Consider the following 24,955-nt stretch of genomic DNA (forward strand, 5'->3'; position numbering starts at 1 on the left):
ATTTACGAGAATGGTAACTCTATCTCTTCTCCTCCTTGTTGTTTTATTTTTTATTTTTTATTTTTTATTTTTTATTTTTTCTTTAAAGATAAGGAGTTTCCTTTAAGGGGGCCTAGCCGTACTATTGTCTTGGTTATGTTTGTCTCGTTTGGTCTTTTTCCGCGGCTTGCGCCGGGAGAGGGTTGTTTGGGGAATCTACACGCGCTAGGGGATCGGGTGGCTGAGCGTGTAGTATGGGATTTGATCGACGGTCAGCATTCAGGCGTTGGCAATTTTTTTTTTGGAGAACCAGGCGTTGGTTTTGCTCTTGGTTTGAGAGCGTGTTTGGTTGCACGCGTGTTGAAGCAACCGGACTGCTGTCCCCTTCCTTCCTTTGTCTAATTTAGAGCTGGTTTGGTATTATTGTACTTTAAAAAAAAAATTGTTTCTACTGTACTTTAATAATACGCTCATTTTTGCTACTTCACGCTTTCAGTTTTTTCACCCAAAACTGTGAAAATAAGCTGTTTTTAAGTGTTTACCAAATATTTTTTTGAGCTCAATTTTTTTGATACTCACTTTTTATAAAAGCACATCAGTACCAAACCAACCCTTAGTGGGGCAATTCCAAATTCCAACTTTACCACATTATACCTACTAGTCTTTTTACACGCGTACTTTTTTATTACGCAATGCTACGTGTGATTTAAATGTATTATCTACGTATTGTTTTTGCGTGTGGACTTGTCTTTTTTTTTTTAACCAATGGCATTAGTCAAGACTCACATATTTTTGTTTTATTTTTGTGCATAACTATCAATTTAGCAAGAAATTTTGTGTGCAAGTTCACATTTCAACTTTTTTTTAGCAATTAAGTTTTAGGCTAACGTTCGTGTATACTATAGTTTTTTCTTTTATTCGCTCGATGTGTACATCTAAAATTTAGTATCTTCATTGTGACAAAAGTGAAATAAGAATTCTTTAAGATATAGACATCATGGTCTGTGTAGTGATAAAATGAAATAAGTAACAAATAGTTGCTTAGAAAGTTTAGAAATAACATGATATTACAGTATGTCATGTGGTATACTTGAATGGGATATCATGCTATTACATTTACTTTGCCCATTTGCCTAGAAGAGGAACATGGAAAGAACCTGGTATATTGGATGGCTAACATGAGTCCACTCTCCACTTTTCATCTTTTACATTAATTATCAATTTAATCAAACTATAGTGCACAACACATTAGTCTTTTTTTATTGTTCTTTACGTGCAACAACACAGTTCATAGCGAATGTACTTTGAATAATTACTTTTCCTACAACAATTACCACAATCTAGACCCTAACAACTCATCAACACATTGTGTTCAGTGAGGCAGTAAAAAAAACGACTACCTTGGTTGTTAGATGTTTAAGCTAATACACAAGCTAGACATCGATATTTCAAAACCCCATACATTGGCCTTACCTATACCAATGGCCTCAATGGTTTTTTTTTTTTTTTTTTTTTTTTTTTGAAAAGAGGAAATGCATTCCTAGGCAACAGCCACCACATACAAAGAAAGCTAGAGAAAACTGACCAATATAACACAAGCAAGCGAGAAGGGGAATACAGGATATGCTACTAAACTAGGCTAACACGTCTTCTTCATCCCACAACAATCATATCTAAGAAGGAGGACATGGCAAGCCATCTTTGTTCAAAATTCTCACCAAGGATGATGGGGGTCTGACAACCCAAATGGAATCGCTCATCACCGCACCACTAAATCTAGTGACAAAGTTCGCTGCTTCATTCACTGATCTTGCCACCTAAGACCAAATGCAATTTTGAAAACGACACCCTATTTGCAGTATGCAACTTAAAATAGGATAAATCTCCCAGCTTCAGTTTTCAGCACCTCCATTTAAGTAAGAAATCATTTGTTTGTAATAAGATTCCACCACTATTTGAGAATTGTTGCTTTGTTGAGCCAAAAAACAACCTTCAAGGATCGCCAAAGCCTCAACCACAGTTGCACTGGATGCATGCACTTCCTTTCTTATAACCTTTAAACACATATTCCTTAAGTCTCTCACAACACCTACATAACCTATTGAAGCCCCCACTTTCCAACGTGCATCAACATTAATTTTTATCATTTGGGAGGGGGGTGGAGACCAGGGCCGATCCTGTTGAACTATTTACCTTGCTCATCTCTAGGTTGAATTCCCTTCCTTTGCCTTCATAAACAGAGTATACGCACATTGAATGGCCTTAACAGTTTGCATAGAAGAAGGAGGTTTGTGATTAAAAATTGACTTACATCGGGTTTTCTAGTTGTGCCCACAAGTGAAAGCCAATAGCGTTCGAATTCTCGCCCTCTCTGTCTTATCCCCGAAATTCTCCTTGAACATTTTTAAAAGCCAAGCATCAAAAGTAGTAATAAAATTCCTATCAACTTTATAATTCAGTAAGGCTCCAAACCAGGCCAAATCAACCCAGGGACAAAAAAACAGAAGATGTTCTACAGATTCCTCATACTCATTGTAAATCGGACAAAGGGGTGCATTAGCACACCTTCTTTTAGAAAGGTTTAGTTGCGTAGCAATGACAACTTTGATTCATTTCCATAACAAGCTTTGAATTTTAGAAAGGGCCTCCAGTCCCCAAATCCATTTCCACACCTCATGATCAATATGCCTTGAAGATAAGGGTTGTGAATTCCGTCTTATGCCATTATTGTTTTGGAGCCATCTAATATGACAAAGTAAATCCCCCTCCTATCTGTAGGCCAAATGAACCTATCATCCCTCCTAGAATCACCCACATGTATACTAGGGATTGCCCTACAATCGTCTTCAGAGGTCAAATTACGAGTTGGGTTCAACTCCCAACTTCCATCCATCATGTTAATAACCGAGGCCACAAGCATTTCTCTGTCTACATCTACTTCATCGAGAGGAATTGGACGACCGCACTTAATACTTGGAACCCATTTATCAACCTAAATTTTTTTTTTACCATTCATAACTTGCCAATGCGCACTTTTTAACAACAACTCCCTTCCTTCAAGCAAGTTGGACCAAATCCAAGAAGCACGCCCACCTTTCTTGGCTTCCAAAAATGAGACATAAGGAAAGCATTGCTCCTTTAATACTCGAGCCCACTGAGAATTCAGATCATGGATTAATCTCTAACATTGCTTGGCAAGAAAAGCAATATTAAACTCTTTTAGATTCCGGAATCCCATTCCCCCCTCACTTTTTGAATAACTTATAGTTTCCTAACTAATCTAGTGATTTTTCTCTCGTTTTCTCTTTACCCACACCAAAATCTAGCAAGAGCAGCATCAATCTCATTATGTAAGGTATCCAGAAATTTGAATATGTTCATTGGGTATGTCGACAACGCTTGAATGATTGTCTTAATCAACACCTCATGTCTGGCCTGAGAATGGAACTATTGTTTCCACCCTAGTATTTTCCTAAGAACACGATCTCTAACATAAGCCAACGCCTCTTTTTTTGAACTTCCCCAATCTGTCAGAATTCCGAAGTATCTCCCTAGGTCTTCCACTTGTGGCATATTTAATATTCTACAAAGTTCCTGGCAAACTTCAATCAAAGTGTTAGCACTAAAATAGACAACTGACTTTTGCAAACTAATCTCCTAGGCGAATGCATGACAGTAGGCATTGAGTAAATTTACAATATTTTGACTGTTATTTCTTATGGCCTTTAGGAAAATCAAAGTATCATCTACTAATAAGAGATGAAAGAGGCATGTTCCATTAGCATTGATCCAGATTCCTTCCACATATCCCATTTCAATAGCATTTATAATTAGGAAAGATAAAACCTCACTAACAATAAGAAATAAGTATGGTGAAAGTTTGTCACCTTGCCTCAATCCCCTTGTCGATTTAAATCTCTTTCCTGGATGCCCATGAATCAAAACTAAAAACTCCACGGTCGTAACACAATTCATCACCAAGCTTAGCCATTTTCTATCAAAGCCCATCTTCATCTTGACAGCCTCAAGGAAGTCCCATTCCACCCTGTCATATGCCTTATTCATATCAAGTTTAATTGCCAACTCATACTTTAGCTTTGCCTTACTGAGCTTAAGAAAATGAAAGACTTCATGGGCAATGATGATATTGTCTTTAATTTGTCTTCCTTCCACAAAAGCATTCTGACATGGAGAGATAATATTAGAAAGCAGGGGTTTAAGACAATTTGTTAAAATCTTCGAACGTACCTTGTAGGAGTAATTACACAAGTTTATTGGTCGAAAATGGCTCACTAATTCAGGGTTTGGTATCTTCTGGATTAGGAAAATATTGGTGGAATTTAATTTTTGCAAATTTGATCCACCATTTAGAAACTTAGTGGCCAAGCCCTTGATCTCCGCTTCAATTATATCCCAGAAAGATTGAAAAAAATACACCTTGGAACCCATCCGGCCCTGGAGCTTTTAGGCTTCCCATTTGAAACACAGGGTCTTTAATTTCCTCTTCCTATAATAGTCTAATCAACAATTCATTCATCTGCGGCATAACCACTGGTTGAACATAGTATAAAATATTTCCCCATTCACGATGTCCACTTGTCGAGAATAAAGTCTTGAAATTGTTTCCACTGTTCCTCTGATGCCTTCCTGATCCTTAACCCACAATCCCCTGCCATTTTGAATCTTTTTTATTCTATTTGTCCTCATTCGCTTTATAGTAGTCAGATGGAAGAAAGTAGTGTTGGCATTACCAGCTTGTAACCACTTGATATGCGATCTTGGAAGCCAGAACTTATCTTCTTGTTCTTCTAATTTCTCAATACTATCTTAATAGCCTGTATTTCTTCAATATTTTCCTCCCAGTTCATTCTTAGGTTCCCAAGGTGATTGGTAAGATCTTTAATCCTTAAATTTCCTTTTGCTTCAATCCTTCAGATTATCTTTACAAAGTTTTAATTTCTTCTACCATTTATTTAACTATCCTCCCTTAAATTGATTACTCTAGCTTCTCTCTACGACTCACTATAATCGTCCTCTTTATCCAAAATGCCTCAAAATGGAACAAACGTTGTCCCCAAATTTTGCCTGGATCAATATTAACAATTAAAGGACAATGATCAGAAGCCTTAATAGTATCATGAACAACCGTCGTATTCAGCCACTGAATCTACCGCTGAGCATTAACCAAACCTCTATCAAGTCTTTCCTGCACCAAAACATTATTGCACGTTCCTTGCCAAGTGAATCTTGGACTAGAGAACCCAAGGTCAATTAACTCCATTTTCTTCATGAAATCATGTAAGAACTTGGATCTTATATGCGGCCCCTCTCTTCCCACACTTTTCTCATAGTCTCACAATATTTCATTCAAATCTCCCCCACAAAACCAAGGAAGATCACTAGCTTGAAGCACATTCATTGCCCACTTCTAGAAATTCGCCTTTTCTTTTTTATATGGGCTGCCATAAATCCATGTATTTTAGGTCCAATCGCATTCACCCTTAATCCGCATCATTGTATGAATTAAATTCTTTGAAGAAAACAAAATGTTTACCTCCACAAACACATTCCACCATAAGCTTAATCATTTCGCAACTCCAATCGGGGGAACATCAAACCCATTTTTATACCTCATTTGCCGTCTACCACCTTCAATCATGTGGTTTTTCATCTTTGTTTCCAAAAGAAAAACCATAGCGGGTCGATAATTCCTCACAAGCCTGTGTAAGGCTCAAATTACCGTGTCTAACCTGAGGCCACGGTAGTTCCATATAAGATAAATCATGGCAACCTTGCGGCTGTTTTAGGCCAGCCGCCACCGCCTCAGGTTGTCACTCTTATTCTTCTGGTTCTTAGTGTCTTTGTTTCTTCCTCCACAGTCTAGTCTAAATAAGACCAAGTTCTATCCTGACAAACCAGAACCTCTAGTAAGTCATCCTGAACATATAGACTTTTTTCACATTCTGCAACACGACCCTTTCTACCTTGTCTTCGTCTTCTCCAAGAACTTCCTTGTACTCCTTTTGACTTCTTTGTTGGTGGCTAGTATCTACTAGTTCCCACACCATCAACCCTCATTTTTAGTCTCATTCCCATAAGAAGATTTTCAACTTGTCTAACCTCATCCTCTCTAACTTGCAAACTTTGTTTTCCCTACATAATAGCCCTAGAATCCTGAGACATTTGGGCTTGTGGATTATCCGCTACTAGCATAACCTTTGTCTGGCTTTCAGATAAGTTCTCAGTTGGACTATTGTGATTCAATGGTACTAACCAATTGTCACACTTCATTGGTCTAGGCTACCTATAATCCATATTAGCATATCATTCGCATCTCATCTCCTGAATTAAGATTCCTCTTGACTGAACCTGATTTATCGGTCAAAAAACAAGTTAGGTCAGGCCACCAAGCAACCCATAACCCTCCACCATACTATGCGGCTCACTTGATGGGTTGGCATTACTTGCAACGTGTTGAAAGTCGTTTCCAGCCTCTTCTTATTGACTACCACCCAAGAAAATTCGAGATTCATTCCTTGTACTCTACACCTTATTTTGTCTCTCACTTCTTTCCATGTGTCACATCCCAGCCCGGAGCGAATCACTTCCCGGGCCCCCTCCACCACTGTAGCACGATATTGTCCTCTTTGGGCTTACCATTCCCTCATGGTTTTGTTTTTGGGAACTCACGAGCAACTTCCCAGTGGGTCACCCATCATGGGATTGCTCTAGCCCTCTTCTCGCTTAACTTCGGAGTTCCTACAGAACCCGAAGCCAGTGAGCTCCCAAAAGGCCTCGTGCTAGGTAAGGATGAGAATATACATATAAGGATCACTCCCCTGGGCGATGTGGGATGTTACAATCCACCCCCCCTTAGGGGCCTGACGTCCTCGTCGGCACACCTTTGATGTAAGAAGTTAAGCTCTTAAAATGATATGTCCAGCAGCAAGATCCTAAAGTAGCATTTTAACCCCAAATCTAACTAGACTTCACACACATGTTTTGCAGTTAATTGATGTCCAAGTTAAAATGTCATAATTAAAGGTTCCAAATGTACACAGAATATTGTTGAAGTTGTGTAATATAAAGGAAAATCAACTTTTGCTTTTTGCAAGTTCCGGTTCAGCAAACTATACTCTTTTTACACTCTTATTTGAAGTGATTAAATTTCTTCAGTGTGCCCTTCCAAGGGTGTAAAAGATGAGGAAATTGTAGCAATGATTCCTCAACTAAAAATCTATGACCAATGATCCCTAAACTCCTCAAAAAATGCAGTCATGATCCTTTTTTGCAAATCCATCAGAACTTGCATTAAAACGAGTCGTATTAGAAGAATCATTGCTATAATTGGGTTAAAGTTGAGAGACCCTTTCTATAATTTTTTTTTTTTTTTCCATTTAGTTTCTCATATCTGCCCCTTGATTTTAACCTCACGTTTTCGCTAAGTGATTCATTTTGACGAAAGTTTTAACAGAGTTGAAGAAAAGGACCATAGCTACATGTTTTGATGAGTTAACGGATCAATGATCATGAATTTTTAGTTGAAGGATCATTGCTATAATTTTCTCAAAAGAGACAGAGGTTGCAGCATTAACAACTTGCTTCTCAATATTGGTAGCAAGTGTGCACGGTTTAACCAAGCTAATTATTGCACCAAATGCTGGTTGCTCCTGAACTAATCCGTAAATAATAGACCTCGTTCTACCAAATTCTTTTTCTAATTACCAAATCGAAGTCGAAATTTTTTTGTGATGCCAACCAATTTTTTAAGTTGCGGCGGCAACATAAAGAATCATCATACCCTTCTTCTAGGACGATAAAGTGGCAAGATACATCCAAAAGCTTTCAGCGTGCATTCCTATCATACTAAGATTGAACTGATTTGTGTTGTCCTCCACAATAAAATTAATCTTGAACCTAAGTAACACATGATAACATTATTGCGTCAACCAGTTAGAAAAGACAATGTATGCAGTTAAAACCATACATATTGTGTGAAGAGATAAAAATTTGGATTTGAGTGTTTACATGGTTCATGCAATTTTTTTTAGCAACCCATGTTCATAGCATTTAAAGGTTGCATAGTCTTCTTCACAACCTTGTGGCAAAACAGGCAAAATTTGTACCACCACATTTACTTAGATCATAATTGACAATGTCGCCCAACACATCAATCTTGCATCCTGTTGTAATAATGATGCATTAATTGCACTAAAACTTTAAGCAAAAGAGATGAAACACCCAAAAAGCGGAACAAAATTGGCGACTACTTATTTTCGTAATCAAAATGCAAAAATGAAAACAAACCAAACATATTAGGATTAGAACAAAATTCAAAAGAGAAGAAACGTCCTCTAAAAAATGATAAACAACTTGAAATATATCAATCATCGAAACTCAAGTAGACACGAAGATATGCATTTATCATGTTTTTGTGTTTAGGCAAAGGAGAAAAAATAATAGTGGTTGCAAAATACAATTCGCAAAGAAAAGACATTTTATTTAACCGTGCAAGGATGGTGCACTAACCTTGTTTAGTGCAAGATTGAGGAGACGTAACTCTTCTATAGTCTTCAACTCAAAACCAATAGTAATAAGGGTTTTGCATACATTTCAGCAGTCTTGGGTAGCACCTCAACGATCGAGTTTAGGTATTGAAACTTAGTTTGTACATGTTTAGTAACAAGAAGATAATTTGTAAAACAATAATTTAGTAAAACGGTAAAGAAGAGTCGTTGATTTACCTCTGTTTATACTAGTCAAAGCGATAAACACAGGCGACGCCAAAACTTTTAGTGTATCCTTCTTAAAACCTGTTGCACTTTCTGGCCACAGGGTGATCCTCATTTGCTCTCCTCAAGAATAAAAAAAATGCAGTTAGTGTTCTCAACCTCATGTTTATATGGTTATGCATGTATAAATTTATAATAACAATTTAACATAAACATTATTGACTTCATATTTTTTATCTATAGGTTTTGTTTTCTCTCAACCGTGATACTTTTCACAATCACATCCTCAGTTTATTGTAATACCATTAAACAACCAAAAACAAATACATAGAGTATAGTCATAAGAATCACGGTAAAATGAAGTCTATTAAAACTGTTAACTACAAATTTAAAGGTTTACTGGCATTGAGAACGTTAATTTACCTGTGAGCTCCACATCTCTATCCATTCTTTTGTGAAGCTAATCAATTTCAACCAAATTAAACCATTACATTAGGATGAGTTGACTGGTTATAGGGATCATGATTCTCTTTTTGTTGCTTAGAAAAGGAAAAGAAGATTGGTGATATGTTTTGTTTTTTTTCCTTTTCCCCCCATTTCTCTCAACTACCAAACAAAGGGTAAGTTTCAAAATGTCAATTTTCATTTCTGTTCCTACATTTGCCCATGCATTGTCACACATAGATACACACATTCACACATATACTACCATAGTGTCACACATACAATGAATCTGCCACATATTCATATAGAGTCACACATAAACTACCACAAATTCACACATATACACACATCCACACATATATTGCCACATATTCACCAAAGAAATCAAAAGCTCAAAAAAACACATTTCAATTGAATCAAAGTGTAATCTGAATACAATGCAAATTAAGTGGATATACAAAAAAATGACTTGGAATATGGATGTAATACAAAAAGCAAAAGATGTTGGATTAAGAAATTTTAACAAAAGAAATTTTAGTTACAAAAAAATAGACTTCAAATACTCAAAATTCTCATGTTCAATTGTATTGCTAAAACATTAGATTAATATTAGATTGTAGTTACCACAACTGAACATAAACATTTTGTTTGATTCAGAATAATGAAAAAGAAAAGCTAAATCACAGCAACATAAACTAGAATCAAAATGAAAGATAATTAAACCAAAATCAAAGCTTGGAACTCAAAATCAAAGCTTGGAACTCAAAATCGAACTTGCAATTAGATTGATTAAAAAAAATGAGATCAAGAGAGAAATATGGAAATAGAACTCTAAATACCAAAACAGAACCATGAACCCTAATCTCCAAATCAAAGTTTTTAACAAACCCTTAACAAACATAATCCTAGGTTTTTGACAAAAAAAAAAAAAAAACACAATCCCATGATTTCTTTAGTGTTTAAAACTAATGTAACTAAGCACCAAACAAATACAAAAAGAGAAGGAACTTGCAATTCGATCTCAATCACAAAAGGCAAAAAACATTCTTAATCAACCCAACTCTAAACTGACAGTTTGGAGTAGGAAAAGGATTAAACCCATTACCAAAACAGAACCCTAAACCCTAATTACCAAATCAAATTTGTTTAACAACCCTTATCAAACATAAGCCTAAGTTTTTTTTTTTTTTTGACAAAAAAAAAAACGCAATCCCAAGATTTCTTAAGTGTTTATTGTAACCAAGCACCAAAGAACCACAAAAAGAGAAGGAACTTGAAATTAGATTCCAAGCACAAAATGCAAAAAAGTTCATAATGAAACCATCCATAAACTATCAGTTTGGAGAAGGAAAATGTAACGCCCAGTCACATATTCTTACTGGCACAGGTATAATACAACTCTTCCATCTACATGTTACAATATCACTATCATCTTAACATTCAACAATTTCATAAAGCATAACATAATATCAACTCAATGCAAGATTAATCCAAAACTTAATCAAGTGCTCACCTTTAAAGCTATTATATGACATATGACATTTTAAAAATCTTCCATCCAATTCAATTCACTTCATGATGATTTACAACATATACATATTCCACATAATTTTCTCATTATTCAAAGAACTAAGACATAATGCATTATAAACGCAAATCACAATTCCCATTAACGAAACTTTCATAATTACCAAGGAAATTACACCACAGTCATAATACAATTTATATATGTATTTCACATATAAAACATAAATGCCACTTTATTCACACCGACAAGAACTCGAAAACATTGCATATTACAGAGTAGGATCATTTGCTATGATACCATTTTGTAATTATAAACTTTTCCCGTCAATTATTTTCATCAAACGGAAAAAACTCAGCTACAGAATCATTTATATTAAATGAACTCAAATTTCATTCCACAATTCCATTCATGTCCACCCACCATTTTAATTATAATGGTAAATCCATAACCACAGTTTATAATTTCATTTGCATTCAATAAATCACCATAACATCCATAAATATTAAAATTTCCAACCACAATTATCATTGACTTAAAATTTTTAGCCATACTTATCATTGTCAAAACAATGCTTTCATCACTTTTTCCTTTTTGCCCCAAACAGTGTTTAGTAGACTGGAAAAAATTGTAATATACCTGGCCAATACATATCACACTTTCTTTTTTCTTTTCTTCTTCTTCTTTCTTTCTTTCTTTTTTTTTCTTTTCAATTCCACATCCACGGGTCTTTTGCCCAATTTCACACATCCACCCTTATAACCACGGGCCCTTTTTCGCCCAATTTCACATTCACGGGTCATTGTGCCCAATTGCACATTCACGGGTCATTATGCCCAATTTCACATTCACAGATCTTTTTCACCCAGTTTCACACATCCACCCTTATAGTGTGGCTGAGGTGCAAGGGAAAGGAGAGTAAAGATGGGAGGTGGACGAATCAGAAAAGAAAAAGGAGGGGAATGGAGAGAGAGGGGAAGTGGGGGATCCTCGACCCGCGCCCTTTTGATCCAACCCGATCGGTTTCCTTGTTTTTTTTACGGGTTTACGCCAATTTTTCCGGCGAATTACATACCACCACTTGGAAAACCCTTCATGACCTTCCCTCTTCCAATTACACCCGAAAAATTAAGGGATTTGGCCTTGAAATTGGGAGAACCCGTACGATAAGGTGCGGCGGAATCGGGTTTGAATCACCTAAATTTGAAACTAATCACATCCATCTCTACCACCATTAGACCTCCCTTTAAGCCCAAACAAGTTTGGGGGCGTTGGAGTTCGTTTGAGGTCGAATTGAACACACCCAAATTCAAGGGTTTTCGGTGGTTCGTGGCCAATTTGAGGTGTTTCCCAGCCAATTGGACTTGGGCAAAGGTATGAAAGTTGTTTCACTCATTGAGATCTACTTTCCTGTAAAATTTGGTAATTTTTGGAAATAGTTGATATTTTCAGACAATTCGGGGCGGCCGACAGCCAACGGTGGCTGCGCGTGGCCATTGAGCCGACGCCGTATTTTTAAGCTAATTTTGATGTTCTAAAACCAAATTTGATAAGCATTTGGTGTGGTTCACTTGTTTGAAATACGATGGTGATTGTTTGTCACTTAAAGAAAATTTCAGAATTTAATTGAAATTGAAGTGACGAACTACGAATGGCTTGATCCCTGTATAGGATACGTAAGTAGTCTAACGAGACGTTAGATGCAACCATAAAATAAGTGAGATTAAATATTTGAGAATTAATCTTTTGTTTAGAGGTTGTTTGATAAAATAATTTGGGGAATTAAATTGATATTTAATTGATTGTTTTGGTAATTAAAGGTATGGACAAATTTGTAAGAATTAAATCGTGGGAATGATGAAATGTGATTAAGCATGTTTCTAATGGAAATCTCTATGAAAGAGAAATGTAATATATTGGAAATGAAATTATACTTTTGGTAAAAAAAAAAATTATAAGTATTTAGTATGGTTGGAAGCAAGGCATATAATTAAGGAATCACGTTAGTTGATAATTAAATAATCAAGAGAAATTCTTTGTTGTGAATTTGTACTAAAGGAAAAAATGAATTGAATTAGAAAATCAGAGTTAATGGTAGTTAACTAAACAAAATTTTAATTTGGGCCTATCAACAAAATAAATATTTCGGAGGTTGGGCGTTACAGAAAAGGATTGAACCCATTCCAAAACATAACCTTAAACCTCTAAAGAAATACAGAGAAGAGAGAAATAACCCTGCAATTAGATCCCAATCACAAAATGCAAAAAAAAGTTCTTAATCAAATCATAACTAAACTGACACTTTGGAGAATGAAAATGATTGAACCCAAAAGCAAATTAAAAAACTAAATTCATTTTCCATGTTGATCTAGAACAATTTCTTTCTGTATGCATGTCAAGTATCAAATAAAAAAGTGTGTTACAGAAATGGAAAAGCAGATAAAAAATAGAGCCAAAAGTAACCAAGAAATGCATCATTGTCCTTGTGTAGTTGCATAAATTACCAAAGCCAAAAGCAGATACAAAGCAGTAATGGAAAAGCAACCAAGAAATGGAAAACAAACCAAACAATCAAAAAGCAACCAAGAAATGAAAAACAAAAATGAACCTGCAATTAGGTTCCTTCAAAATCAGAAATGGCAGAAAGCAACCCACACAAATAACAATTGAAATCCCTAATTTATAGCCAGAGACCGAACAATGAAAATTACATCAAACAATAAAAAATTAATTGAAAACTAGTTGTTACATTTGAATCAGATGGATGCAGCAAATTCACCCATACCCCTAGGTCCTGTGTCCCTTATTCTCTCATTGCTCCTCTATGTACCCTTTGCTTACCCTCACCCTTTGCTTTTCCCATCTCTCTCCACAACTAACGCCAGTGGACAACCCACCCCCCTCTAGCTCCTACTCTCCAAATCTACCTTGTGTCACCCCCAACCCTTCCCATCAAGGTTCTTGCCTTTCATTGTAGAAACCCTGACCCGATGTCAACCTTCTGTTTTGCAGCCCTCACACGATTTCCTCGAGGAGATCGAAACCACCTATCCCCCTCCTCACATTGAATTACAGAATGACATGAAAAACACCCTAAAAGTGACTGTTGGATTTGGACTGAAGATGGCAAAAAAGTCATTTGACTACTTTAGTAAAACCCAACCCAAAATGTGTGAGAATTGCAGGCTGGGCCCAAATGCAACAGCCCAACCTGATTGTTTTGGTTGAAGCCCGACCCACTCACACACTCATAATGGCACAATTGTTATAATTTCAAAATCAAAGCCCATTTCCATAAGCAAGATGATTAGTTCAATTTCAATCTCAACTTTAGAATAGAGTAATGCCTACTAGCCCACAATAAAATTTTAAATGAGATATGAAATTACATGAAAAAAGATATATATGCCTATGTACTAACACACCTCACCAATTTTTTTATTTATAACCACAAAAAGTGGTCCATTTGAAATGCGTTAGAATTCCAAGTTAGGCATGCACCATGGTCTTGGGTTCAAGGCACAAAGCTGGCAAAAACACGAGTGATTCTCTACTTGAGAGCTTTAGAAGGACGTGTGTCATTTGACTGAAACGAGAAGTAAAATGCATTTAGCCTTTCCAAGCTAGTCCTACCTTTCAACTCGCGGATACCTCATATCTTGACAAATTTTCTGTTCATATGAAATTATTTTTCTGTAATAAATCTTCTAGTTTTAGGCAATTAATTAGTTAGGAGAATTTACTAAATTCAATATCATGTTTCTCAAAAAAAAAAAAAAAAAAAATTCAATATCATATGCGTAATTTTGCACAAACAAATGGGTTAATTAATTAAAAAAGCATTTTAATAAAAAAATAAATGTTTAATCAATAAAAGTAGGCAATGATGCATCGAAATTTAAACGCCCCTTTTCCCATTATATCTTATATTTTGCACAATTATTGGCCTAAATATTATAATTATTTTTTTTCTTTCCAATTTTTGGGGTTTTGTCCTTTTACAGGGGGAGATAGTTTTGCAATTGAGTCCTCCCCAGACTATCACCGACTCAGCACCATCGTCACCCCATCATCACCGCCGTCGCGACCACAACTCAGTCCTCCCTCTCAAATCTTGGTCGTCGATTCTCAGACTCACTGACTCTCCTCCCTCTCGAACTCTATCTCCCAGCCTGACTGACTGACTCTCCTCCCACTCGAATCTCGATAGCTGAGCTCCCTCCTTCAGCTCCTCTGAAGTCGACTCCGACCACCACCTGACGGTCCATCTCGAAGCCAAAATCTTCAAACAAAAGGTATTCAATTACAGGGATTTAGGATTGAAGAATAAATTAGGGTTTTGTAGAGTTGGTGATTTTGGGGGTTCTTGATTTGCTGCAAGTGTGCTTTCCATCTGATTCCATTCAAGTTTGTCGTTGTTTTTTATTTTTTTTATTTTTATTGTTTTTGCTTTCACACACCCGTTGATTATGGGGAGGGAGTGACCTGGGTGTGTGAAAATCAGAAAAAAGGGGTCATGTCGGTGGAAATAGAGAAATGGAGGACTAATCCCACACGCCGGCACCCACCCACTATATAACACCAATACAAAAAATTTAAATTAAATAAATAATTCTTGAATTCGGCTGTTTAATATGTTTGTTTCAAAAAAAAAAAAAAATATATATATATATATATATATATCCGTGAATATTAAAATTAAAATATTTCACATTTTTTATATATAATTCTCATCTAAATCTCGAAGCTCGCTCTCTCTCTCTCTCTCTCTCTCTCTCTCTCTATTTTCTTGTTCCGCAGAGAAAGCAACGCGAAAACAACGACGAAGAAGACGACGACGACGATTTATGATTCAAAAGTCCCTCAACTCTCACTGTCCATACAACTCATTTTCAGCACAGTATTCATATATATATATAATATAATTTCAGCACTCAAAAAATAAAGAAAATAAAAAAATAAACGAGGTAAAAAAATTAAAATTAAAATACCCCTTTGCTTTCCTTGCCTTTGACCGAATCGAGGACGGGGAATTTGCTTGGCTCATTCATTCAATTTCAGGTTCTCTCAAAGTTCTTCTCGAATTTTCATTTTTATTCGAAAATAAATATTGTTTTTATATTTTCGATTTCGTGTTTATATATTTTGGGCGTGCTGTGGTTTGCTTCTGTGATCTTTGATTTGAGCTAAAAGGGTCTCTGTTTTATCCTGTTTTGGATTCTGGGTCGGCTCGTTTGCTGCAAAAGGAACGAGCTTTTTTGTGTTTGGTGGTTTCAGACAACTGGGTTTTTTATTTTGGCCTAGTTGGTAGTCTGGACTCAATTGACTAAGCTCGGATCATAGTGAGTTGACTCAGATTGGAATCCTTTGTTGAGCTGAGTTGCTGCTTTTTCGGTGATGTATTGTTTGTCTGCTTTTTGGGAATTGGTTTAATGATTGCATCCTCTGCATTGTTTCTGTGTGTATTGTGTTTGGCATCAGTATTAGTACTAAAGTGTCCCTTGACTTGAATCATTGAAATTTGAATGATTTGTATTGACCCCCTGATTTCATTTTTGCTTTATGTGGAAAGAAACATTTGAAAGAAGCTGTCCACAAAAAGAACGGAGGGAATTGTTTTTCGGCAGAATAAATTGTTGAAGTTAGTCTCAGATTTTAAGAAAATGAGCTGGAATTTGACATGGGGTTTTTGAGGTTTTCCATATGATTGTAGTTTCTGAGTGGTGAATATTTAGCAGGTCTTGCACGGTGACAGGATCTGTTTTGGCTGGTATCGAAGGGGCAGATGGCGGTTTTCAGTTTCTACAAACTTGTATAAAATCTTGAAGCCTCAAGACTTGCTAGTGTGTGCTGTCAAATTCTGAGATTAGGATGGGTTGTGGGTGTTCCAACCTCTCTGCGTGTTGTTGGGGCCCAGAAGTTGACGGACCAGTTCTTGAGACCCAAAGTGTGGGTAAGCGAACTAATGAAGTGTAGCTATCATGTCTCATTTTTATTCTGTTTGGAATGATTGCAATATCACAGTTTGCTGTCCTTTTGTAGAAAATGAGGAGAGCAATGAACTTGATTTGCCTGCATTTCATGAATACACAATCGAGCAACTTAGGATGGCAACATCTGGATTTTCTGTGGAGAATATAGTTTCTGAACACGGGGAAAAGGCCCCAAATGTGGTTTACAAAGGGAAGCTTGAGGATCAAAGACGGATAGCTGTCAAAAGATTCAACAGATCAGCTTGGCCTGATACCCGACAATTTTTGGTAAGTATGTACTGGCTCCCAATCATTATGATGTCATTATATCTATTTCCAAAAAGTGCTCTTGCTGATCAGCATTCAAAGATTTTGCCAGGTTCATGTCTTTTTTTTTTCTCCCTGTCAGTGCGTCACTCATAATTTATTTGCGTTACTCATAATGTATTAGAATGGCTAGAGATGTTTTTGACCAATAGATGGATTCTTGATATTGCTGATTGCTGAGTAACTTCTTTCCATCCTTGTTACTATTTTAAACATTATGTAATATGAATTCCTCTTTCCTGTACCAAAATCTGTTAAACTAAATTGATCTTTTTCCTCGGAAAAGGAGTTTGTACCATGGTTTACACATGAGCAGTTCAACTTTTGGAGTGTGTTTGAAATTGGATGCCTCACTGCCTTTAAATGGTTTTGTGATGTATGAATCTCTTGACATGATTTGCACATCCAGCTTGATAGCACCAAAAGAATTAATCCCCAACATATTTTCGTCATCATTGTTTTTAATATTGTGGTAACTGCTATCATTTGCTTTGATGTTCCTAAGATCATCATCTTGTTTCAGTTAATTATGATACACTTTAAATTTAATGTTCACCCCCCTCCAGTGGAAGAAGTCCTGAAAGCAAAATTGTTTCTTTCGGCTACACTTTTTCTCCCCTTTTGATCACATTGAGCTACACTAGTTTGAGTGGAAAATGACATTATGTGTGGTCTGTTTTTAGCATATAATAATTGGCTAAACCAAGTAGTTTGATTTCAAACATTTTATGCATGTCATGTATCTTTTGAATATGTAAGAGATTTGTTTACCATCTTCACCTCTTCAGCAATGCTTGCATTATGCAATGTCTACGTTTCTACATAGTCGTTAACATAGTTCTTTTCCTCTCCTTGAGTTATGATTTTTTATTTCTTGCTCTAACCTGACCTTTACAATTTTAGGAAGAAGCAAGGGCTGTTGGGCAGCTCCGGAACACCCGATTGGCAAATTTACTTGGTTGTTGCTGTGAAAGTGACGAGAGACTACTTGTTGCAGAATATATGCCCAATGATACATTGGCAAAGCATTTATTCCATTGTAAGTTCATTAGATTCACTAATTTTTATATATAGTTTGTTCGCAATTTTAACGCCTTTAGTTTTTGTGTGAATTCATTTCCCTATATGCTCTGAGTTGAGACTGAAATACTTTAATTATGAGTCTGAAGGTTGAAGTTTCTCTATTGAGCAATTATTTCTCACCTTTATCTGATTATCTGACTGTTAAACAGTTTAACTGTTGTAATTGTATTTCTCAACTAGCTGGTTGAGGGTCTTTTTTTTAAAAAAAAAAAAAAAAAAAAAAAAATTATTATGAAAATCACTTGTAGGGTATCAGGTGCTAAGTTTTTTTATTTTATTTTTAATGATTATAAATGTTGATAAGGTGCAATAGCTTCTTGGTTTGGCAGTTTCCCTTGGTTATATTATATATTATCTTTTTTTTTCAATTTCTTAAAGCTTCATATAATTTATTGTTTTAAATATCATTCCTGGCACGTTGGGATCAGGTGCGGAAACCACTCATCATCGTCAATCGTGATAATTGCTTTGTTTGGACTTTTTTGGGGTTTCCATATCTGTTGAAGTATTTATGAATCTCTTTTATTTTATCATTGACATCTGTTATGTAGTGATGCTCCTCTGTGTAGTTATGTTTCCTCCTTTTGTTTTAACTTTTGGTTCTCCAAAGAAAACAATATTTATTGCTTTTAATTTGTATTGATTCAGGGGAAACACAACCCATGAAGTGGGCAATGCGGTTAAGGGTGGCTTTATATCTTGCACAGGCCCTTGAATATTGTACCAGTAAAGGACGTGCCCTTTATCATGATTTAAATGCATATAGAATTGTCTTTGATGATGTGAGTATCTATCAATTCACTGTTATCTTCAAACTAAATGTAGTACTGTGTTTTTCATCTCTCTTGTATAGTGTGAGTCTGATATGAATTGCTCTTCCTAAATCTCAGGATTGTAACCCTAGACTTTCTTGCTTTGGTCTGATGAAAAACAGTAGAGATGGAAAAAGCTACAGTACAAACCTGGCATTTACTCCTCCTGAGTATCTAAGGACAGGTATGCATCTTCAAGAAGTAAAATTCCTCAGCTTCCAGATGACCGTGCTGACATTCCATTAGTAACATCTTTGGCCTCTTGATTAGACAACATCATGACGGCTGAACCCTAGTTACCATCTGGACACTGATAATAAGATTTTAAATGTGATCATTGTGATGTTTGCTTGTTTTGACTTGTGATCTTATGTTTAATTCCATTCTCATATCCTTGTTCTGCTCATATGGTTACCTTATATTACGAATATTGATCACCTCCCCCATCTTTTTTGTAGGAAGAGTTACTGCAGAAAGTGTAATGTATAGCTTTGGCACCCTTTTGCTTGACCTCCTCAGTGGAAAACATATTCCTCCGAGCCATGTAAGTCTCTTTTGCAATAAGACTCTTTCGATGTGATCAATTAACGCACCACTTGTGTCATCTAAGAGTAATATGGGAACTACTTGTGTGGTACTAGTACTTGTACCATACAGGAAGTTTTCATAGAAGTAACGATGATTATGGAAGCAGCAACTGCAGGTATACTAGTGACATTGCATAATCTTTCAACCTCAAAATTCACGAGTAGTTCATGGATGTTGTTTTCCATTATTTTTCTCATTAAACTCTTGTGAAGGTTGAGGGTTTCAGGGTTCCTTGCTCACTTAAAAAACATTTGACTCTAGCCATAGGAGTTCTTTTGGTGATTTATTGTTCTCAGTTGAGCTCAGTTGTCAATTCTATGTGATTGCATTTCTAATATTTGGTTGCACAATGTTCTAGGCACTTGACCTTATTCGCGACAGGAATCTTCAGATGCTAACAGATTCTTGTTTGGAAGGCCAATTCTCAAATGATGAGGGAACGGAATTAGTCCGTTTGGCTTCAAGATGTTTGCAATATGAACCGCGAGAGCGTCCTAATCCAAAGTCATTAGTTGCTGCCTTGGTTCCTCTTCAGAAGGACACAGAGGTTGGTGTTCTTTTGTTCATGACACTATTATTCTTATTGGTTGTTCTTTTCTTTCGAAGTGTTGTGACAATCAAATTTTGTGATTTTGGTACTATTGATACCTCTTCTTGTCAGAGACTCTGGTACTCTTTACAACTTAAAACCAAAGAAAATACAGCCATGTTTAATGAAGAAGTTCACATTTTTGTGCTTCAATTCTGAATAAGTCGTACCATTTGATCTTGGAGTTGTCCAGTAATAAACTCAAAGAATATTTTCATGTGGCCTATTGATCTATATTATTAAGGCAGAAGGTCTATACCTCATTCTAAAGTGTATGTTCAATTTTCACTCGTTGTGGACATCCTCAACAGCAAATCATGATTAATTAATATCTGTGCTTGTATTGAAACGTTGAATAGTCTTTTGCAATCTAGAGAAGCTTTAAGTACGTTGTTCTGCAGGTTCCTTCTCATGTATTGATGGGTATACCACATGGTGCAGCAGCTTTACCTAATCTATCACCATTTGGTGAAGCTTGTGTAAGGACGGATTTAACGGCTATTCATGAGATCATAGAAAGTATTGGATACAAGGATGATGAAGGTGCAGCAACTGAGGTTCGTTTCTAATATATCATATTTAAGGAATGCCAAATTCTCTTGTTCTGTCATAATCCAGTAGGTTGTGTAGACTTCTCTTATATATCAATTATAATCATAGCAAGCATAATACTTGTGTAATTTGATCCTTCACTGGTATCCATAACATGAAGGTGCATGTCTACCCCAAAATCACATGAGGACTCATAGAGAGATCTACTTATGACTATAGTCTATACTTTGTCATAAATCATGATGGCATAGAATCAAGTCAATCCTTCATTTAGAAAAAAAAAATCAGTTGGAATGAACCAACGAGCTATCTATTTAGCTTCTTTGCTTTGGTCATTGTATAACCATGTCCCTCTTTAGATGTTTGGTTTTTCACTTTCAGTATGCACATTTAGATAATGGCTCCGTGTATTCTTATTTTTGTTAATCTTCGTAACAAGATGATTGTTAAATGTGATATAACTCATACCCTCTCTGTCAATTGTCAGCTATGTACTTATAGCTGCCACTCTTAGATTTTGTGATTCCCTGATATTTGTCCTGCAGCTGCATCCTGTACTCACATATGGTATGCTAATTATTGCTTTTTCTAGCTTTCAGCTTTCATTCCAGATGTGGACCAACCAGATGCAGGAGACATTGAACTCAAAGAAAAAGGGTGATGTTGCTTTCCGTCATAAAGATTTCAGAGCTGCAATTGAGTGCTACTCCCAGGTCAATTTAGTTTGCCGTCCTTTCAAATTTTTAACCTTTCTGAGTAGATAGATGTCCACCACATTTGGCAATCAATACTTGCATTACCATATAAAGTAACTTTAATGTTTATGATAAAGCATATGCATTGGGCTTAAGTGAAGTATCACTTGTTGAAGGGGCTGGTCCAAGCGCTGCCCAAGGCATATGCATTCTAGTAACCCTATCCAGAGTGAGCCTGCATAAGTATCTTTTTGTTTTGGGCTTAGTTTGGGCCAGCCTAAATGAGAAATGGGGTTTTCCAATCCTCACTTGGCAGCCTCAGACTTTCCATAAATTCATTCAATAGCGACAGACTGATCCACCTTTATGAGCACAGCCACTAAAACTATCAGATCTATAATCTGTTGCCATCCTGACCACCTTCACCGCATGTCAATTTCCAGATATACAAACCCCCTCAGTCATTATATCCAGCACAACCACAAAGCCCAAATACAGCCACCAACAGTGTAAGCTCTGATATTTCTGAAAACTAAAGTTAATGGTGTCTAGGTGTAAGCTAGATAGTTTCTAATGTCCCGATGGTGGGATGGGGATTACTCTTCAGGAGAACTAATTCTAACAGTATGTTTGGAAAAGGAAAGAAAAGAGAAGGGTGAAGGGGGAAAAGGGAAGCTTGCTTGGTAGCAAGGAAAAGTGGAGCGGTAGCACATCTACCAGGCATACCATTTTTCAACTTTCTAACTTTGGTTGGATCAAAGTATGGATTGGAATTAATTGCTTTCAGTTATATTTTAGGTTTACCCTTACCTAAAATCTGTTTTGGGAAGAAAAGAAGTTGAATGGTAACTAGATAAGAAGATTTTTATCTTTTCTTCACACCTACATGCAATACCACGACTACACGAGGGAACGGGGTACCCTCCTTTTCCCATAAAAATATACTAAATAACACGAGGCGAATACCCATTCCTTTCTATCTATCTCGTTTTCCATCATTCCGTGTGTAATTGATCAAGAAGGATTCAGCAGAGGACTGTAAGACATTCCATTAGAGAAATGAAAATAAATTGAGGCAATATTGTTTTAGAATTGTATGGTCTGTTATCACATTTTATTTGTGCACATTTTTTCTGGGTTTTTTCATGATTGATGTAGGGCATTGAGTTAGCCTTGACTCGGGGGGGGGGGGGGGGGGGGGGGGGGGCTAAAATCCTGCCAAGATTGGCCCTGCCAATTCAGTAAAAGCTTTGTCCTGGGGCTAGCCTTTTCCGATGGACTGTACTACAACCTGAAATTAGTTCTTTTATATAAGTCGGTTTCAAAATTGGTTTCATATAGCTGACAGTTTGTTCATTTAACTTGCAGTTTATTGATGTCGGAACCATGGTTTCCCCGACAGTTTTTGCACGCCGTAGCTTGTCATACCTCATGAATGATATGCCACAGGAAGCCTTGAATGATGCGGCACAAGCCCAAGTGATTTTCCCTGTTTGGCACATTGCCTTGTATTTGCAAGCTGCAGCACTTTTGGCACTTGGAAAGAATGACGAGGCACAGGTAGCCCTCAAAGAGGGTAGTGTACTTGAAAGTAAAAGGAATGCAAGCGCTTGACGGTTAGCTGCTAAAGGTGGAACATGAATCTCTTTCCTTTGTATTGAACCGCTCTTTTCCGGAAAGATGAGCACTGGACAGGGACTCTTAGTCAGGAGGTTAATCAGTCATCGAATAGGCCGCAGAGACGGAAGAGAAGCAAGTCATTAATCTTCTATTGCATGACTGGTTCGTGCGTTGTGGATGTTGAAGCATTCTTTGGCAAAATTTACTGGACGGGTTGGTTTGGTCTCTTTTGTTTATGACGAATTTGCCCTTCATTGTTGTTCAAATGACCTGTTTCCAATACAAGAATGTTGGGGAAATAATCACATCATATGATGCATTTGAAACGTTATATATATTTGTAAAGGATTTAATATTCTGTTGTTTTGATCTTGCATTGAAAAAGAGGTGAAGAGAAATGCTGACAATGGCATGCTTGTAATTTCTCTGCTTTTTACTATTTTTTTTTTTATATATTTTTTTTGAAATAAAATTTGTTGTTTATTGTGCGCGAATCTCTGCAATTACTTGTTCTGATTCTATATATTGATCATTTTGAACTAAAATCAAACTTTTGGGTGGAATAGTCATGCTATGTATAAGCAAAGCTACCTTATTTTGCCAAATAATTTCCATGAAAATTGATTGGGTATCGATTCGCATCCTAACATCGTTTGCAAGGAGCGGAACGACAAAACCCTCCTTAGATAGCGATGTCTCCGGTGCTATTGTCCGGGTAAAAATAACTCTATCTTTGACCATCTACTCTTAAAATTGAATATTTTGAAATATTTTCTGTAATCACGCGAAGTATGCATAAATGTTGAAGAAACCCTAATCACTACTAATGTAGAAAAAAATCCAAACCGAAGACAGACGGAACGAAGACGGTGGACGTTGACATTGCATTTCTGAACTGAAAAACCTTGCTGGATGATTGACCAGCAAAAGAAGCGTTGATGAATGAACGAATGTAGGAAGAAACCAAAAAATAAAACAGAAAAACACAAAAAAGGGCCCAACCGGGTTCGAACCGGTGACCTCTTGATCTGCAGTCAAATGCTCTACCACTGAGCTATGGACCCAATTGTCGAAGATAATTCTTTTTTTCATTTATATACTGAATATTATTATTAGGTAAGAGCTTTGATAGATCAAATTGTTTTTCTTTAATTATGAATTACATCTATTCAATTTTATCAGTTACATGTAAATTTCGTTGCATACAAATGATGCATCATAAAGCTCCACGTGGCATATGACTCGTCATTAATGACACGTGACACAAATCAAGCAAAGGAAGCTCAAAAGCATTTCTAAAATGCGGCAAAGGGGAAGAAATCTCCTTAAAATCAGCAAGGGGCCCAAATTGCTCCCAAAATTGGAATGAAAGCTAAAACATCTTCACAAAACAAGCAAGAATTAAAGATTGCTCGCAAAATAGGCAAGAAAGCCTTATAGATTTTGGCCAAGCAAGGGAAAGTGGCTGAAAATAAGATACAAAACATGCCTAAATTCTCCCATGGACGAATCAAGACACAAATCAAAGCCAAATCCATCCAAAGGAAAACTTTGAGACGTCTATAAATACAAGGTCCTCAGACAAGCATAAAGGTCGACAATTTCTGCATTGAAGGGCCAAAATTCTCACAAAAGGAGAACCTCTGCCAAATCTTTGAAGACTAATATGCTGCCAAAGCTCTCTTCGAAGAACGTACAACCAAAGTCGAAGCTTTCTTTGGACCAAAGCCAAAGCATTCCCTTGAAGAATCAACAAGCACTTGTGCCGATTCCTTCAAGACTTTGTTGAAAGCTTAAAACTTGTAACGACGTTTGATTCAAGATCAAGTCGCCAAGACCCTTGAATCAAAAAAATCCCACATCAACATCACCTTTGCCGCAGGTCATACACAAACCTAGAGGTGAAGACTATCCACGCTTTGTTTCAAGCTCAAAACTTGAAGCAATCGTTCAATCGTTCGTCCGAGATCAAGTCATCGCAACCCTTGGATCAACAACCTAGGCATCTACATCAAATTTGAAGACTGAATTAGAGGA

General features: G+C 36.5%; 1 protein-coding gene and 1 non-coding gene across 5 annotated transcripts; one reads left to right on the top strand and one right to left on the bottom strand.

Moving 5' to 3' along the window:
- The first annotated feature begins 14,631 nt into the window (after positions 1 to 14,631).
- LOC137710619 (serine/threonine-protein kinase BSK7-like) lies at positions 14,632 to 23,406 on the top strand. 4 transcript variants are annotated; one of them, XM_068449689.1, is made up of 12 exons: positions 14,632 to 14,975; positions 15,481 to 15,741; positions 16,419 to 16,633; positions 16,723 to 16,940; positions 17,883 to 18,018; positions 18,711 to 18,844; positions 18,953 to 19,058; positions 19,333 to 19,418; positions 19,821 to 20,009; positions 20,453 to 20,608; positions 21,203 to 21,316; positions 22,667 to 23,406. In XM_068449689.1, the coding sequence occupies exons 3-12, from the start codon at positions 16,552 to 16,554 to the stop codon at positions 22,910 to 22,912; spliced, it is 1,467 nt and encodes a 488-aa protein (XP_068305790.1). In that variant the 5' UTR covers positions 14,632 to 14,975; positions 15,481 to 15,741; positions 16,419 to 16,551; the 3' UTR covers positions 22,913 to 23,406. The 4 variants fall into 4 exon arrangements, 3 of the variants coding, with proteins under 3 accessions (XP_068305790.1, XP_068305791.1, XP_068305792.1); XM_068449690.1 differs by lacking the exon at positions 15,481 to 15,741; XR_011064986.1 differs by lacking the exon at positions 14,632 to 14,975 and having other exon boundaries at positions 15,434 to 15,741; positions 21,196 to 21,316; positions 22,667 to 22,805.
- A 504-nt stretch (positions 23,407 to 23,910) lies between these two features.
- On the bottom strand, positions 23,911 to 23,982 carry TRNAC-GCA (transfer RNA cysteine (anticodon GCA)). Its single transcript has one exon. It is a non-coding gene; the product is annotated as a tRNA-Cys (tRNA).
- Positions 23,983 to 24,955: the final 973 nt, after the last annotated feature.

The sequence above is a fragment of the Pyrus communis genome, chromosome 12, assembly GCF_963583255.1.
Source record: "Pyrus communis chromosome 12, drPyrComm1.1, whole genome shotgun sequence".
NCBI lineage: Eukaryota > Viridiplantae > Streptophyta > Magnoliopsida > Rosales > Rosaceae > Pyrus > Pyrus communis.